This window comes from Erithacus rubecula (genome assembly GCF_903797595.1).
Source record: "Erithacus rubecula genome assembly, chromosome: 24".
NCBI classification, from domain to species: domain Eukaryota; kingdom Metazoa; phylum Chordata; class Aves; order Passeriformes; family Muscicapidae; genus Erithacus; species Erithacus rubecula.
Window position 1 is genome coordinate 7486990 of NC_136676.1, and position 17187 is coordinate 7504176.

At 43.2% G+C, this 17187-nt stretch overlaps 1 protein-coding gene and 1 long non-coding RNA gene across 2 annotated transcripts; one reads left to right on the plus strand and one right to left on the minus strand.

Annotated features, from left to right (window-relative positions):
* Window positions 1-1805: 1805 nt before the first annotated feature.
* LOC306812078 lies at window positions 1806-7932 on the minus strand. Its single transcript, XR_013776790.1, has 3 exons — window positions 7642-7932; window positions 2889-3030; window positions 1806-1898 (listed from the first exon to the last, which is right to left on the minus strand). It is a non-coding gene; the product is annotated as an uncharacterized lncRNA (long non-coding RNA).
* Window positions 7933-8055: 123 nt separating this feature from the next.
* Window positions 8056-14163, plus strand: TARDBP (TAR DNA binding protein). The gene is made up of 6 exons (XM_079326333.1): window positions 8056-8362; window positions 8657-8909; window positions 9630-9793; window positions 10070-10210; window positions 11173-11343; window positions 11719-14163. Exons 2-6 carry the CDS (start codon window positions 8672-8674, stop codon window positions 12247-12249), a joined length of 1245 nt encoding a protein of 414 aa, XP_079182459.1. The 5' UTR covers window positions 8056-8362; window positions 8657-8671; the 3' UTR covers window positions 12250-14163.
* The last annotated feature ends 3024 nt before the right edge of the window (window positions 14164-17187 follow it).

Here is a 17187-nt window from a genome sequence, read left to right on the forward strand (position 1 = left end):
ACCTCAGTGCCCTCCAGTGTCCCCAGCAATCACTTATCTAATATTAAGATATTAAAAAATACGGAAAGATTTTAAAGAGACTTATTAAAATGCAATTAGCAGCATGTACGACTTAAGCAGAGAGATTATTTTAAAAAATGACTTGATTGTGTGGAATGCCACGCACCTTATAGAGATAATAAAGCTGCCAATCAAGTCCATTTTCAAATTAGGAAATTCTCATTCTTTTTTTACAGCCCCCTAAGTGAATATTAAAACCTGATTATTAACCTCGGAGTGTAGCAGCGGCCCCCGAGCCTGTGAGCTCTGAAAGAGAGGTTTCATAATCGAGGGTAGCCTGGGCTTCAGCTCCCATTTGGACTGAGATCTCTGCGTTTATTTAAAGGCACAGTGCTCAGCCTTTGACTAAGGAAATGCGGAAAGCCTGCATGGGTCCCCTGTTGGGCAAGGGGCGAAGCTCCCGGGGCGGCCGCAGGGCCCGGCCCGGCGCCGCACGCCCGAGCCGAGCCGAGCCGAGCCGCAGGTAAGGCTGCCCCCGCACGTCCGATCGCAGCATCTCCACCCACCCTGCGCGCCCGGCGCACAACCCGCCCTTCGTTCGCGGGAAAATGTGCGCACTAAACCAACCTTTCTGGGGGAACACACCCTTTTGGCATACTCGGGTTGCTGTGCGTGTGTTTTCAGTGGATGTTGTTATTCTCATTTTATGTTATTATTTCCCTCGTTAAACGTTAAACCCTGTCGTTTACTTTGCCTTCTTTTTATCTAATTTCTGTCCTACTGAGAGACAATCAAGTGTGACATTTCCTGCAACTTCGCTTTGCAGGCATTTTAATTTCTTTTATAAAGAAAGGATCTTTCTCTGAGAAATTAAGTCACATTACCATGACAGGTTACTCCTTTTGCAGCTTTTTACTCCACTGTCAAAGTGGATTTATTGATGCTTCCTGGATTTCTCTCTTCAAGCTGGAAAAGACAAATTCTCTAGAAGGCAGCAAGTTATTCTTAATTTGAACACCTTGTTTTTGGAAAAATGCAGAGATTCAGAGGGAGTCACTTAGGAAGGGGTAGAGATTCCAACTCCAAAGCAAGAGAATGTCCTTAGTTTTAAATATGTGCTTAAATTTACCTTTGCTAATCTGTTTGGGAGCATGAACAGGTATGAAGGTATGAACGTGGACAGTTTCCCTTACTGGTGCCAAGCTGCTTTGCAGAAATGCGAGTCCAGAAAATATCTAAACAGAGAGAATGTCACTGAGTTTGGAAGCCTCTAGGATAGAAGTTATTTTACAAGCGTCTCACAACAGTAACTCCCTCTAAAATCTAGCTGTGGCACCTGGCTCTACTTAGAATTTGCATGGAAGCTATTCGTACAGTATTTCAGTTGGATAATAGCGTTAGGAGGGTGACAAATTAATAAAATGCCAGCAAGAGCCAGGTTTTAAGTCTGGAAGGAGTCACAAGTGAAACAAGTTTAGTGGCTAGGATTCACCCTTGATCTTGAACCGGTATTTGTTCACATTGCTGAGTAACCACAAGTCATCCACTGTAATTCAGCATAACTGACAACCCAGCACTGACAATATTGTCTGGGTGGGGAGGAGAGAAAGCTGTTACTGCCTTGTTAGTCATGGCACAGTTAATAAGAAGCACTGAAGAAACAGTATGCCACAAAGATGGCACTCCAAGGATCTGCTAAAAAGCAGAGCATCCTCAACACAACCCATGCCCTGTGCTGCTTCTGAAGCTTTCAATGTGCCTCTCTTCTCCTCCCCAGAATAGAGCAAGTGTTTTTCATGGTTCACCCTTTAGACTCATCTGGGTCGAAAATGTTTGAAGTGGTTTAGTATGTTTACCGGGATGAGCTGAACCTCAGTGATATTTTGGGAGTCAGAAGGCTAGAAGGGAGAGAAATGCAAGCTGTCAGTATCAAGGTACACCAGAGAAGACATGTGGTGACTCAGGGAGCTATACTGCAGGTGGGATAATAGAACTGTATAAAAGAGTTCTGAAAATAACTGTTGGTTCTTGTTTTTTGTTGGTTTATTTTTCCCATTTCCATAATCAACTACTCACTGATAGGCAAATTTTATGATTGGAACCACACTGGAAATTACAAAGAGAATTAAGGATACATAATGGACATCTAATCTTTGGGTCTGTGAGGTACTAAATGTATGATAATGCCAAAACAGCAAATAACTGAGTTATTAACATATTCTAAAATTAGATCAAGCAAAACAAGCATTCACTAATACTGAGACAATCCCCAGCAGCAAGGAGAGATTACTGAAAAGATTTTAAAAGTGGTATGAAAGAGTGACTGCCAGGCTGGAAAGCAAACTTCGAAAAGAATGAAGACTTCATCCCACAAGCTGCCTTGCTTTCCTTGATTAGGCCCACCTTCAGGACAAACCTTACCATGAGTACTGGCAAAACCAGACCTGAAAAGAAAAAGCTCTACCTAATGCCAAATCTTCCAGCTGCAGCTTTGACAGCAGGAATTGCTCTGCAAGCCTATGTTTCAGAAACTCAACATAGCGTTAAACAAATGGCAAAGCAGTGGGAAGTCTGACATGCAGCAATTCAAATATATTAGACAAACCAACTGAATAAATAACCTTGCATTATTTTGTAGCAGCTTATTGACCAAGATAAGATTTGATCCAAATACTTCTGAGCATAGAAGAAGTAAATAATTGACACTCCTGTGACCTCCTGTGTTTCTTTTCTACTCTTAAAAACAGGCATGGAAAATCTGAAATAGAAATCTGTATTTTTCTTTATTGTAGGAAAAGAGAAGACAGAAACATATTGAGAGCATGTCTTCACTAGAAAAGCACACTTTTAAATCCTGGCATCTGCCACCCCCTCTGAGCTTTCCCCACCCAGCTATGTTGCAGGATCTGTGGCTATTCCAGGCTCCCCGTCTGCCTCTCGCAGCCCCTCCAGGTGTCAGCCTTGCACTTTGCATGAGGTTTCCATCCCTTGGCCACATCTGGAATGAAGTGTTGAGTTCAGTGGAGATTCCTGACAAGAGAGCATTAGAGATCATAAAATACTGAATGCATTCCCTAATTTCATTTCAGAAAAAAAGATGAACTATCAGACTCCCACCAGGCCTCCCTCAGAATGGCCAAACTGATGCCAAGGTGTATGGGAAGCGATCTCAATGGGTTCATCAGCTTTCAGTACGATCTGCCAAGGAAACTGTGAACATTTGCCAGTCCAGAAACAGTCCAGGAGCCAGGACTTTCATTTGAATTTTCTTTTTTTAGGATGTAATTGACATGACTATCCTTTCCTTGGCCTTAATCCCTAACAACTTCCCAAGATACTAAAATCTTTTCTCTCCTCTGCACTCTTGAACATAAATCAAGACTACACTGCGATTTTCTCACTGGATCTCCCTGTGGTAAAGGCACTGGAAATTCAAATGCAGGAAAGCATATGCAGGCCCACCACAACACCTGACTCTGTTCTGACTTCAGAGTCAAGATTGCTGGCAGTGCTTGTTTTTGGTTAAGGATGAACACTGCAGGGAAGACAGCAAAGAGAGATAAATGGGCCTTGTCAGATACTCCTACACCTAGAGGACTGCACAGACAGCCTGAATGTCAGTAGTAGGATTCCCCTTGGGATGCTACTGTAATTTATGACATGGCTCAGAATGGCCACAACTCTTCAGGCAGGTCGAATTTCAGAGGAATAGTTAAAACTACATGCATAAACAATAATGCATGAAACTGTGAAAACAGAAATCTACCCTTTGACAGAGCATGAAGGGGGTGTGTCAAGGCTAAGTGCTGTGGGAAGTTTGCAAAAATACCATGTCTATTTCAGATGTAAGTGTCTTTCAGTTTCATGAGTAGAAATTAGAGGTGTGGCAGAGTCTTGATGTCATAGATTTTGAGATGACATCCACAGAGGAGAAACTGGATTGAATTCAGGGTATAATTCTTGTAGTATAGCCACAGAAAAGCTCTTTGGTGGCAGCAATTCTCAGTAACTACTTAGCTGGGAAGGGTTCATATCTAGGCTGTGATGGATGCAAAGGTCTGTATACATTAACTGCCATAGGAAAATTTGCAAACATGATAATGAATGCAGTTTTCACAAGGTCTTTCAAAAGTCAGAGCATTTAAAAAATTTTATGGTTGTTAGGAGTGAATTTGTGGTAACAGCACAATTCTGGGCATCAGGTGTCACTAATGTTTTTCATTAAGGGTATACAGAATGACCTTGAGGAACCCAGCTTATCCTAATACCTCAGTTTTCCAAGCAGTTACTACAACATTACTGGCCAGAACTGGATTAATTAATTGCATTATAAATTTAAGGGCAAAAAGAAGATATGAAAAAATTCAGAAAAAGACAAGTCCATCACCTTTGGCAGTTTCAACTACACAAAAAGTCTATTAGGTCACATTTGGTTGACGGGTAGCTCTCGCCACCCTCATCAAAGGATGACTTTCACTTCTGCAAGCATCACCTCTCCCCTTTCTGTGGATGTCTATTCTTCTGTCTATGTCTAACTATTTCTCATGTAAAGGTCTTGCTCCTCTTTCAAAACTACCTGTATTAAGGCAAATTATGTGTTCGCTTCCTTTCCTTGTTCAAAATCATTTACATGAAGAATCTGAGAACTGAGATTATAGATACTGGGGCAGTAAATGCAGAGATATAGCGAAGGCTGGAAATTTGGGTGGGCATCAATTTATGGTGGACATAGGTCTGATGTTATCATAAATCATTTATATTGCAAATGATTTAAAATAATTGAAACCCATATGCATTAAAATTTGACCTGTACATCCATTTGACATATTTTAAGTAGACAAAAGATAGATTTTACATAAATCTTCAGTAAATCTCGTTCAAAAAAAAAATCACTAGGCAGTAATGCCCAACTATTTTAAAAACAGTCTTTGTCTTATCCTTCAGCTCTTGCCTCAATGTGCATCATTCAAAATCAGCAAGAAAATACTCCGACTGTCTGCCTGTCCTTGAGAGAAAAAGCAGAAAAAGATTAAAAAACATAGAAAGAAAACTAGGCAAAGCAGCTTGTGAACAGATCCTGACAAAGCTATCCTTCACACTATTCCAGGTGTTACAGAATAGTTGCTACACCTTACCCAAGCCACCTGCGGCTTTTGAAGGAGTCTATTTCCAACATGCTATGTAAATTCCAATGTTTGTATTCAGTATTTAGAACCTGTCACATACCAACACATGCAATTTTATGGGCCAGTTCCCAGTCTGTGAGATTTACCCTTTGTTTTATGCCAGCCTATGCTGATGAAAGTTGGTCTTCCATGCAAGGAGTAACTATAGAATTTAGGCAAAAAGAGTCCAGCACACTGCACAAGGCATCAAATTCATTTGGAAGATCCCTGGCACATCAGCACTGGGAACTGAGTTCTGGGAACTGACTGGATACCTGCATGAATCACAGGGAGAAATTCTTCCCGGGCTCTGCTACTGAGATGACTTGAAGATGGTTTGACCTAATTTTGCCAAACAAAACAGAGCGAAGTGAATTTTGCATTCCCTGTGCAAGATGCAAATATTTGACAGTTCCCACAGGTACAACTCAAACAAGAGGGTGGAGATAATCCTGACTCTTTGCAACTTGGAAAGGTAGGAGCCAGCAGGCCAATGCCAGCAGCAGCTTTGGAGCTCAGAGGGGCTTTTTTTTGTCACCATTTGGGTTTCCAGTAACTACAGAAGATTCTTAGTTTCTACCAGATCTCTCAGCCAGCCCAGTCCTTTTATTTGCTGGGGCTGAGTTTACTAAGTAGGAGACAGGACACCATGGAGCTGGTGAGCCCCAGAATCCCAGTGACATGGACTTCAACCAGCCTCACCCAATAGCTACTAGGGCTGAAAGGACCCAGATTGAGCCCACTGAGCTCTTCTGGAACTGTAGAAGAGCCAAACCTATATAAAAAAAAAAAAAAAATCCGATTTTCACTGTGTTTGCTGAGACATTAAAAATTATTTTCCTTATAATAATATGGTACAGTCCACAGGTCAAGCTGCTGAGCTAGTTATAGAAAGCTCTGCAGTGCGCTTTTTTTCTATGTACTTTTGCTATGATGATGGCAGACAGGACTTCACAGCTCTGCTAATGCCAACCCTGTATGGCTCCCTGTTCATACAGATCTTGTAATAAATACTGATTGCATTACAGATGTCTCTGGTGTGATTCCTGGCTAATGTGACTGACAGACCACACAAGCCCATTATTAAAGCACCAAAATAAAATAGTGGAATGGCAATTATCCAAATGGAAAATAAGATATTAAAACCATAGAACAGTTATTAATGTATAGTTATTAATGTGTAGCTTTTTAGTATTATCACTGCAAGTAAAAAAAAAAAAAAAAAAATAAAAAAAGAGTGCTTACCTAGAGGGTGATGCTACTGAAAGCAGATGGTTAATGTTATAAAAGAAACTAGACCAAGTGGAAAATACTGTGTTTTCCTTAGCCATAACAGCTTTGAAGTTCAGAAGTTTGTAATACTGTATAATGGGATATAACCATTAAGTCTTTCAATTAAGCTAGGGGAAATTTGGTTTAGAGAAGATTAAGCCATGTTATAGCAAACGCTGGGTATTAGGGGACAGGGATAGAATTACTAGCTTTTTTAAACCTCTAGCAAACCTGCAAGATTGTTCTGTACAAGCTCAGTGAGTAGCGAAATAAATGGGGAGAGGCACAAAAAAGTCCCAGACATCTTGGGGAATTAACGAAGATAATAATTCTGAGCAATGAACCAGTTGTTTGGGACAGTATCAGACTAAACAAGTATGAGATACAGAAATGAGTGACCGTGAAATTCTGCATTAATCAGCCTGGTTGATCTAGTTCTTCCCAAGGTCTTCAGAGAATACCTGCCTAAGATCTGCAGAGGCATGCTGGATCAATTCTTCCTGCCCAGTGCAGAATGATGTTGCTCATGTGCTAAGATGCCTTAGCCAGTATTGCTTACAAGCAATACTGGTGACAGGGTTTGTGTCCTTTTCCGACTTACAAATAACATTCAATACCAGCACTGCCAGAGTAATGCTGATAACATTGCATCTCTAATGTTTCCATCCTCTTCTGTCCAGACCTGGGAAAAAGGGATCTTCAAATGCATGTGAGTCTCTTCCTGTGCAACTGGAAGAGCCCTGGGTATATTTCAGATTATTCTCTGATATTCATATGATTCAGACGATTCTTCACAGGGGTGGAGATCACCTCATCTCCCCTGGAAACATTGCTCCACTACTTAAGGCTTATTAGAAGTCTGTGGAGACAGTGATTAGTTTGGTTTTACCCTTAAGTTATTTGGAGGGGGTTTTGTTTGTTGGGGTTTTTTTTCTTGTTTTATTTGGTTGGGGTTTTTTGTTGTTGTTTTTATTCTAGAAACCACAGAATCTTCTGAGTGGGAAGGGACCCATGGTATCATCCAGCTCCTGCAGAGCACACCCCAACAATCCCACCCTGTCCTCGAGAGCCTTGTCTGAACACGCCTTGGGCTCTGCCAGCCTTGACACCGTGACCACTACCCTGGGAGCCTGTTTAGTGCCCCACCATCCTCTGGGGGAAGCACCTTTTCCTGATATATTTGCCTAGATCTCCCCTGACACACCTGCAGCCGTTCCCTCGGGTCCTGTCACCGGTCTCAGAGAACAGAGATCGGAGCTACCCCTCCGCTGCCCCTCCCGAGGAAGCTGAAGCCCGCGATGAGGCTTGCCCTCATTCTTCTCTATGCTGAACACGCCAGGTGACCAAGTTTGGGTTGTGGTGTTTTGTTGCTTTTTTTTTTTTTTTTTTTATTAGGTACGCTCGTTCTTTCTGGTAGCGGAGACAGGAGAGAGGCGTCGCCGAGATTTGGCAAGGCTGTTTTTGCTAGCGACTGCTCCGGGAAATCTACTCGGCGTCGGCCCGGGGGCCAATGCCCATTCTGAAGTCGTAGCTCTGCGCTCACCGCCGTCACCGACAGGCCCCGGACGGCGCCGGCTCCGGGCAGCTACCGCGCTCGCGCAGGCGCGGGCAGGACCGCACCACCGGCCCCGCGCTTGGGGGAGTGAGGCTCGGAGAGCTGCAGTCGCCGCCGCCGGTTCCGATAACGCCGGCCGACCTCCGGCTGAGAGCGGGCGGCGCGCGCTACAGCACGGCTGGGGTTCCACTCTCTCCCGCGTCCCGACCGCCCCGCCGCAGTTGGCCCCCCCTCGTCCGCCTGGAATGGTTCGGCCCGCGGCCCGGCCCGGCCTCTTAGGGGCCGCGGCCGCCATTTTGTGCGGCGGCGGGTAGAGTGCAGTGAGGGGGGTGATCAGGGTTTCTCGGGACGTGGCTCTCTTCCCTGGCTGGTGAGCGGGGCGTGGGGCTGTGTAAGGCCCGACGCGGCTGCCTGCGGTGCTGGGGCGGGTGGCACCGCATCCGGAGGTCGAGGGCGAGGGCGGACCCGGCAGGGGGCGAGGGCGAGGGGGGCTGTGCTCCCGGCTCCGCGGAGGGAGCCTGCGGCGTTAATGAATGTCGCATTTCGGTGTCCGCTGTTGTGTGATAAATACAGAGAGACTCGTGCCTCTGGGCGAAGAAGATGAAAGCCAAGTCGGGTGGATAGGGTGATCGCTCACGCCTGCTCTGTCCTTTTTGTACTTCAGTAACTTCCAGCGAAGATGTCGGAGTATATTCGGGTGACGGAGGACGAGAACGATGAGCCCATCGAAATCCCGTCGGAGGACGACGGCACCGTGCTGCTGTCCACGGTGACGGCGCAGTTCCCCGGGGCGTGCGGGCTGCGCTACAGGAACCCGGTGTCGCAGTGCATGCGTGGAGTCCGGCTGGTTGAGGGCATCTTGCACGCCCCCGAGGCCGGCTGGGGCAACCTCGTCTACGTCGTGAATTATCCCAAAGGTTTGTCCTCATGGCTTCAGTTCTCTGTACAAGGCTGCTTTCTTTAAGGTTGCAGTCACTGCTGCTCTATCATGGGAACACTGTTACTCTTTAACTCTCATTTACAGAGATCAGTGATTTATTCAGGTGTCTGTCCTGCTGCGTAGGTTTCACCCCACTGAGTTTTTAAATTTTTAACACTCTACTTGAACGAGTACCTTAATGACAAAGTTTTGCACTATCCTTGAAGGATAGCCTGGCATAAGTCTTCAAAGACTGTAGCACACTGTGTAACACACAGTAATCTCTGTACTCACGGACACTTTTCCTCAAGGTATGGTTTGGTCAGAGGTACCATTTAGAAGTGCTCAAGAAAGGAGAAACTTGACCACTCTGCTCCACCCCCCAAAAATTGGAGGGGAAGGAAGTAAATGGCTGGTGAACTAGTCTTGTTAAAAATTGATGCTTTCTCTACCTTATAGGACTGTTGCTGGCTAGTACTTAAATAAACTAATGCAGAACTAAGTCGGTCAGGTCTCATTTTGGAGGAGAACTTGATTGTGGACTGGCTTTGGTTCAGGGCAGTCAGATACTTGTTCCATTTAGCTCTCAGCAGCTGATGTGTGTTTCTTGCAGTCTGTGTTCTTTCTCATCATGGGTTATAATTTAAAACCATGCAGTTCATAGTCAGTGGGTCAATGTCCAGAGCTGAGGATGTCTAATGTACTTTTTTATATTCAGATAATAAGAGAAAAATGGATGAAACGGATGCATCATCAGCAGTGAAAGTGAAGCGAGCAGTACAGAAGACTTCAGATTTAATAGTGTTGGGTCTTCCCTGGAAAACCACTGAACAAGACTTAAAGGAATATTTCAGTACCTTTGGAGAAGTTCTGATGGTGCAGGTAAAATTCATTTGCAGCTTAAGTGAGGAGGAACATTTGGTTGATATCAGGCTCCTGAGAAAACAAACAGAAACAAAGGAGCTTTATAAACTTGGACAAGATCAGAAGCCGTGTCTCTTACTAAGGGTGTCTTTCCATGAGCCTGTTAATTTTGGGAGAAGATGTTAAGGAATTAGAGGTTGCTGTGATAAGAATGGTTATAAGATGGATGGACATGCTTCATATTAGTGGTTACTTCTGTTTTCTCTTTTTTTTTTTTTTTTTTTTCCTACCTAGGTTAAGAAAGATATTAAAACAGGCCACTCAAAAGGTTTTGGGTTTGTTCGGTTCACGGATTACGAAACCCAAGTGAAAGTAATGTCTCAGCGGCATATGATCGATGGAAGATGGTGTGACTGTAAACTTCCCAACTCTAAGGTACTTTGGGATTTACTGCTGGTTTTATTTGTACCAAACACTCTGAGTGCACCTCTTTGTCAGCTGTTAGGGGAGTGCAGCTGCACAGATTAATTAACCACTCTGGGATGTGGCTTTGCTGTGAAAGAACAGAGCAAGTGAGAGCAATGAAGGAAAACAGGGAGGATGGTGGGTGAGCTAGAAGTAATTGAAATGTTGGGAAAATAGCTCATTATGTGAGGGAATGAAGTACACATAGAAAACTGTGTTTGATGTACGGCAATACCTGCCTAACTTGTCTATTGCATTAATAAATGCAGAATAAAGCAGATGGAATAACTAATTCAGGGTCTTTGAGTTCCAAACTGAACCTACAGCTTCTATTCTTGTCTCTATATGCAATTATTACACAAAAGTGTTCTGCAATGGCCTTGTCAGCATCCCTGTGTGTTGCTCCCCTGCTCATTGTCTTTGTGGCTCTTGCCCCCCAGCTGTACCGAGGTGATGTAATGGTGCTCGTTACCTCGTGGTGCTTGCTGCTGCGGTAAGAGAGAGTCTGCACACAGACACACACTCCCTGGCTTCTTGTGGACAGCAGTGGTGCGTGATTCCTAGAGGCTGGGGCTCGGGATTCACGCGCCTGACCATGTCATTGGTCAAGGTCTTGTGCCACCTAGCTGCTTTGACCAGTCGTGTGTCTGCAGCCTCGGTGGAGCCTCATTGGATGAATGGCCGCTTAGGCCAACCCATGGAACTGAGCAGGGTTTCCACAGCAACCACAGCACAAGCCAGGCTTGCACTGCAACAAGGTGCAGCCGTGTTCTTGAAATGGAATTTTTAAAATTTATTTAAGTCTTAAATTTGCAATTTCAAACTTTGTTCTGCAACTCTCAGAGCAAGCCAGATTAAGTGTCATTTACCATCCTGTAACTCAGTTCTCAAGGACTCTAGTTGTGATAGTTTTTGCTCTCAATTCTCTCCAGCAAAGTCCTGATGAGCCTTTGCGCAGCAGGAAGGTGTTTGTTGGACGCTGCACTGAGGACATGACGGCAGATGAACTCCAACAGTTCTTTGCCCAGTATGGGGAAGTGGTAGATGTCTTCATTCCTAAACCCTTCCGAGCTTTTGCTTTTGTTACGTTTGCAGATGATCAGGTAAGTCTTAAAGTATTCTAACTTCAGAGACTACATTTTGGTAGAATGATGAAATACCATTTCTGGAACTATACGTGAAATGCTTACTTGTCCACTGTCTTGAGAATTACAGTGGTATGAATTTGATGTGATTTATTGAATGGACTGAGACTACAATTTTAGATGCAGCTATGCAGACAGGATTTTACACTACAGGTAGTTAATGATGAATGCAAAGCTAAATCACTTCAAATTGAATTAAGTACATGGATATGCTTTCTTTGCAGGATAAATATCTGCTCAGAATCGTAGGGGATATTTTCTGTCTTGTACTACTAACATTTTTTAAAAAATGGACATCTAACATACATTTAATCAATTTGTTATTTCTTATAGGTTGCCCAGTCTCTTTGTGGAGAGGACTTGATCATTAAAGGAACCAGCGTACATATATCCAATGCTGAACCGAAGCACAATAGCAGTAGACAGTTAGAGAGAGGTGGAAGATTTGGTGGTAACCCAGGAGGCTTTGGGAATCAGGGGGGGTTTGGTAACAACAGAGGAGGTGGGGGAGGACTGGGCAACAACCAGGGCAGCAACATGGGTGGGGGTATGAACTTTGGGGCCTTTAGCATCAACCCTGCCATGATGGCAGCAGCACAAGCAGCCCTGCAGAGCAGCTGGGGGATGATGGGCATGCTTGCCAGCCAGCAGAACCAGTCAGGGCCTTCAGGGAACAACCAGCCTCAGGGCAACATGCAGCGGGAGCAGAACCAGGGTTTTAGTTCAGGCAACAGCTCGTACGGAGGGTCTGGCTCAGGCTCAGCGATAGGCTGGGGCTCAGCCTCAAATGCAAGCTCCAGCAGTGGGTTTAACGGAGGCTTTGGTTCAAGCATGGATTCCAAGTCTTCAGGCTGGGGAATGTAGACGCAGTGGGCTCTGATACTGACTGTATGGTGGGAAATGAAATTTTTCTAACTATTGGTAAGTATACTGTAAATTATTACATATATACTGAAGATTTCCAAATGAATTTGTTCCGTGTGCAGTATATTCAGCAGTATTTTTGACATTTTTCTTTTCTAAAAAAAAAAAAAGAAAAAGAAAAGAAAGGTAAAATTACTTTTCTAAGTTTTGTTACATATCTAGTTGGAATTCTGAATGTTTGGAAGTGGACTTCTGTTTGCCTGATAGGTGAACTAACACTACAGTCGATAGGAAAGGTTTCTCCTTTAATACTTTATCCCATGTTTCCCAGCTACCTGAATTCTTTGCATGTTCAAAACGGAACCATTGGTCAGAAACAGCATTCTCTCCCTCTCGTTTTTAATTTGATCCCACCATAAAACTCTCCAAGCGCCCTGTTGGACAACAGTGTCATTTTTGTTTGTGTTTGTTTTTTTGTTTTTTTTAAACACTGTCTCCCCTCCATACTAAAGTACGATATGAAGGCTTCATTTAATCTCCGCAGTTCATCTCATTTCAAATGTGTATGGAAGAAGCACTTCATTGAAAGCAGTGCTGTAAATATTCTGCCTTAGGAATACTTCTGTCTACATGCTTTCTCATCCAAGAATACTACATCATACCGCACATGCTGCGTCTTAGACGGTGGGTGTTCCATTTTTATCCGCTACTCTTTATTTCATGGAGTCGTATCAACGCTGTGAACGCAAGGCTGTGAGATGGAACCAGAAGGCTGTTTGAACTTTTGAAACCATGTGTGGGATTGGTGGTGGTGCCGAGGCATGAGAGGTCTGGTATGTGCGAGATAAAGGAGCGAGCGCATGCAGAGACCTGGTGGTGCATTAATGGGATTTTATTTGACTTGGCGAGATGTCTCTCAATCCTGTGGCTTTGGTGAGAGAGTGTGCGGAGAGCAATGATAGCAGATAATGTACGAGTGTTTATTGCATTCAAAGGACATCCGCATGTGGAAGACTTTAAGTGGGTTCTCTACCTAGTTAATAAATTAGTTGAATGTGTTACGTGAAATGGAATATTTGTATTTCTTTTCCCTTATGTCAACTGCTGTGAATGCTGTATGGTGTGTGGTTTTTTTTCTGTTAATGATCTGTAAGTGTGGTAATGTGACTTGAAGATGATGGGGGGTTGTTACGAGACCATTGAGCTTGTGGTGTGCTTTGCAGTAGCTCTTTTCGCAGAGATCACTAGAGCTCAGTGTGCCTCTCCAGGGTGGAAGTCCCACTGTCTGTAAGATATCCAGAAGAATGCTGTTTGCTGCAGTTTCGTGTTTGGATGCTTTTTATAAGATTTGTCACTGTAGGAAATTCTTAAATAAAACTGATTTAAGTAATATGTGTCTTTGTTTTGCAGCCCTGAATGCAAAGAATTCATAGCAGTTAATTAATTTTACCCTTTTGCGATGAACTTCTGTAAAACTTTTTGCAGTCACCTGGTTTGTTTCAGGATAAGCAGGTTCTAAAGGAGCCACCGCTCAGCACGTATCGATACCTGACACCTCTAAGCCACTGCACCCTTGCACTGTGCAGTGACATAGATCTAAAATCCAGGTCCCACACCTTGTGGTGTCCGCACCTAGACTGGTAAGCAGCTCCCTCCAAATTTCATCTGTGCCAAGGAACGTTACTTGTTCTTTTAGCAACTGAAGTTCCTTATCAGAACTGGGTTGGGGCAGATGGAGTTGCTGTCACAGTGGGTTTCTGTACACAGCATCTCCTTTGGGGATGTATGCTTTTAACTTGTTCTTAGATCAGCCCACTCATGGGAAACAGGCTTCTGCCACACTTCCAGCCCAGGAGAATGCTGTTAGCTCCTTTTAAAACTAGTCACAGGAAAGACTTTCCTGATGAATATACAGAGACTGATAAAGTTTGAAATAAGTTATGACAGGTGCAGAGGTGTCATGTAGGAGGCAGATTCTTAACAAGGTACACGGTGTTAGAGCAGAAACTAGTGGACAATTATTTCCACTTGTGGTATGAGCTTGAGGAGTTGTCTTCTGTATTTGGGTTTGCAACCCACTGAAGCTTGGATCTTTATTTTTCTGTACACCATAGTACTGTGCTGTAGCAGTGAATAGTATGAATATGCATATTTACACCGTTTTTTAATGTATGTTAGTTTCAAGTGAATCTTCATTACTCTATCCCACTGAAGCTTGTGAATAGCAGAGCATCCAAGCACCGGACAAAACTGCACGACTGAGTTTTCCACCTGCAGAATTAAAAAATCAGTTGTGCCTTAAGGTGCTTGGTTAAAAGAGGGTTTCTAAATACTCAGGCTGAGAAAGAAATACGACACATTTGTTCATATTCCACTGAAAAAGTTGCTTGCATTTTTTTCTGCACCTTAATGAGAATAATCTCCAAACTGTCCCATCTGTGAATTTTGCATTTTAGCACTTGCACTATTACCAGCTACTTCTGCTCAGTAACACTTTAAAATGATATTCTTGGACCTCCAAAGACTAACTGACCTCCTTCAAGGAACCTCATGGTAAGTTACTGTAATTAGCATGGTTTCAATTCTGTTTGTATTGTTGAGGTTTAGGTTTAAAGAGGATGGTTGGCAGCACTGAGTAGTCTTTGCTCATAATTTTAGCCTTCTTTCACCTTCAAACAAAATCTGAAAATGTTAGAATTTCAAGTTTCAGTAGCATTTTTAACTGCTTTGCATACTTTAATGTTTATAAGTAAGTAAATAAACTATCACTGAAAATACGCTGAAGTGTTCTGTCTTCATTTTTTTATAAAGAGATACTTCATTTTCAGTTACATTACAAAGTGAAACGCTAATGAAAGTGTCTGAAATACAAGATGAAGTTTATGTATATTGTAAGGGTGTTGATACAATACAAAAAAAATGTTTTTTCTAACTGCTAATTACTTCCAAGAATTTTTTGTCCACTGTGCTTGGACTGAAACTCTGAAGGAATTGTTCTTCAGAAAACTGCTCAGAAAACACCATTTTTACAGCTGAGAGCAGGAACTTGTTGGGGATGGGCTGTGTAGCCATAACCTCTTGCGGCTCATGGACAGCAGGTAAATGCCCCCAACACACAGCAAGCAGCTGGTAGCACACAGCTGAGGAGGGGTAGAGGGATGTCATTGCTTTGTAGGCTGTCACTGGACCTGTGCTGAGTCAGAAGCTGCAGTCAAACGAGAATTCACAGCAGTATTTGAGAAAACAAAACACTCTTTGTGAAGAAATGAGTAAGGCATGCTGAAGACAGATGGCAGCTTTATACAGCTGAAGGAAACTCAGCAGCTGCTGGGACATTTTTTCCCCACCCCATTATCTGCAGTCAATCTTCCTGATAAACAGGTACGTGTAAGATTAGTACTGATTGAGATTTCCTGCTCCACTGTAACCAATACCATTATGAAAGGGGACAAGATAATTTTTGTCACCTTCGTGAGTTAGATTTCTTTCTCCCTGGCTACCTTCATAGTGTTTTCTCAAAATTCGTGATTTACTCATCAAAGATGAGGGGATTTTTTTGATCAACTATATGGTAAGCAGCTGGTAGAACCCCACTGTCATGCACAGCTGGGTCACCTTCTAACTCTCCTTGCCCTGTAGTTACCACCACTTACCAGGGAAGCTCTCCAGGCTCATCTTCCCTTCCTCCAGGAACTCACTCCACAAAGTGCAAAACAACAGTGGCAGTGAAAGCTCTTTAATGCTTTGAGATCTAAATACTGAGTTATTGTGCTGATATGGATTAAATTAAGTTAATGATTCTATATGTAATTCCCAGAATGGTAAAATTGCTTGCAAATGAGTATTTGATTTAGAATACAATTTTCATTAGTATTGCATCACTTGGAAAACTTCTGTGATCAAGAAAGACAGCATTGCTGAGGAATTTGGGCATGGAGGAGGAAGTGCATTTGTTCTGAATGAAAATTAAGGTAATTGGAATATATGGATATTCTAATCTAAAATATAGAGAGGCAATTATGCTATTGCATTGTACAATTTTCTCCCAAAACAGTTATGTATCTTGACCAATTTTACAGAGTGATGAATTTAGCAGTTCAGGCACTAAAATACCAAATAAAATCCGCAACTCTGTACTCAGCAGTGAGGGGATTTTAGAGGGTTGGTTTTTTTTATTGGTTTTTGGGGTTTTTTTTGGGGTTTTTTTGTTTTTTTTTTTTTGGCGGGGTTTTAAAAGAATTTTTAAAGGGTTTATTTTGGGTTTTATTGGGGGAATTTTGGGGTTATTTTGGGAGGGTGTTAGCGGTTTGTAAAAGGTTTTTTGGAGGAATTTAGAGATTTGGTGGGGGGGTTTAAAGGGTTTTTTTAGGGAATTCTAAAGAGTTTTTGGGTATTTTTAGGGGTTTTTTTAGGGAGTTGGGGGGATTTTAAAGGGGTTTTCTAGGGGATTGTAAAGAATTTTATTTTGGATTTTAGGGTTAGGGTTGGGTTAGGGTTAGGGGTTAGGGTTAGGGTTAGGGTTGGGTTAGGGTTAGGGGTTAGGGTTAGGGTTAGGGTTAGGTTAGGGTTAGGGTTAGGGTTAGGGGTTAGGGGTTAGGGTTAGGGGTTAGGGTTAGGGTTAGGGTTTGGGTTAGGGTTAGGGTTAGGGGTTAGGGTTAGGGTTAGGGTTAGGGTTAGGGTTAGGGTTAGGGGTTAGGGTTAGGGTTGGGTTAGGTAGGGTTAGGGTTAGGGTTAGGGTTGGTTAGGGTTAGGGTTAGGGTTAGGGTTAGGGTTAGGGTTAGGTTAGGTTAGGGGTTAGGGTTAGGGTTAGGGTTAGGGTTGGGTTAGGGTCAGGGTCAGGGTCAGGGTTAGGGTCATTAGGGTTAGGGTTAGGGTCATTAGGGTTAGGGTTAGGGTTAGGGGTTAGGGTTAGGGGTTAGGGTTAGGGTTAGGGGGTTA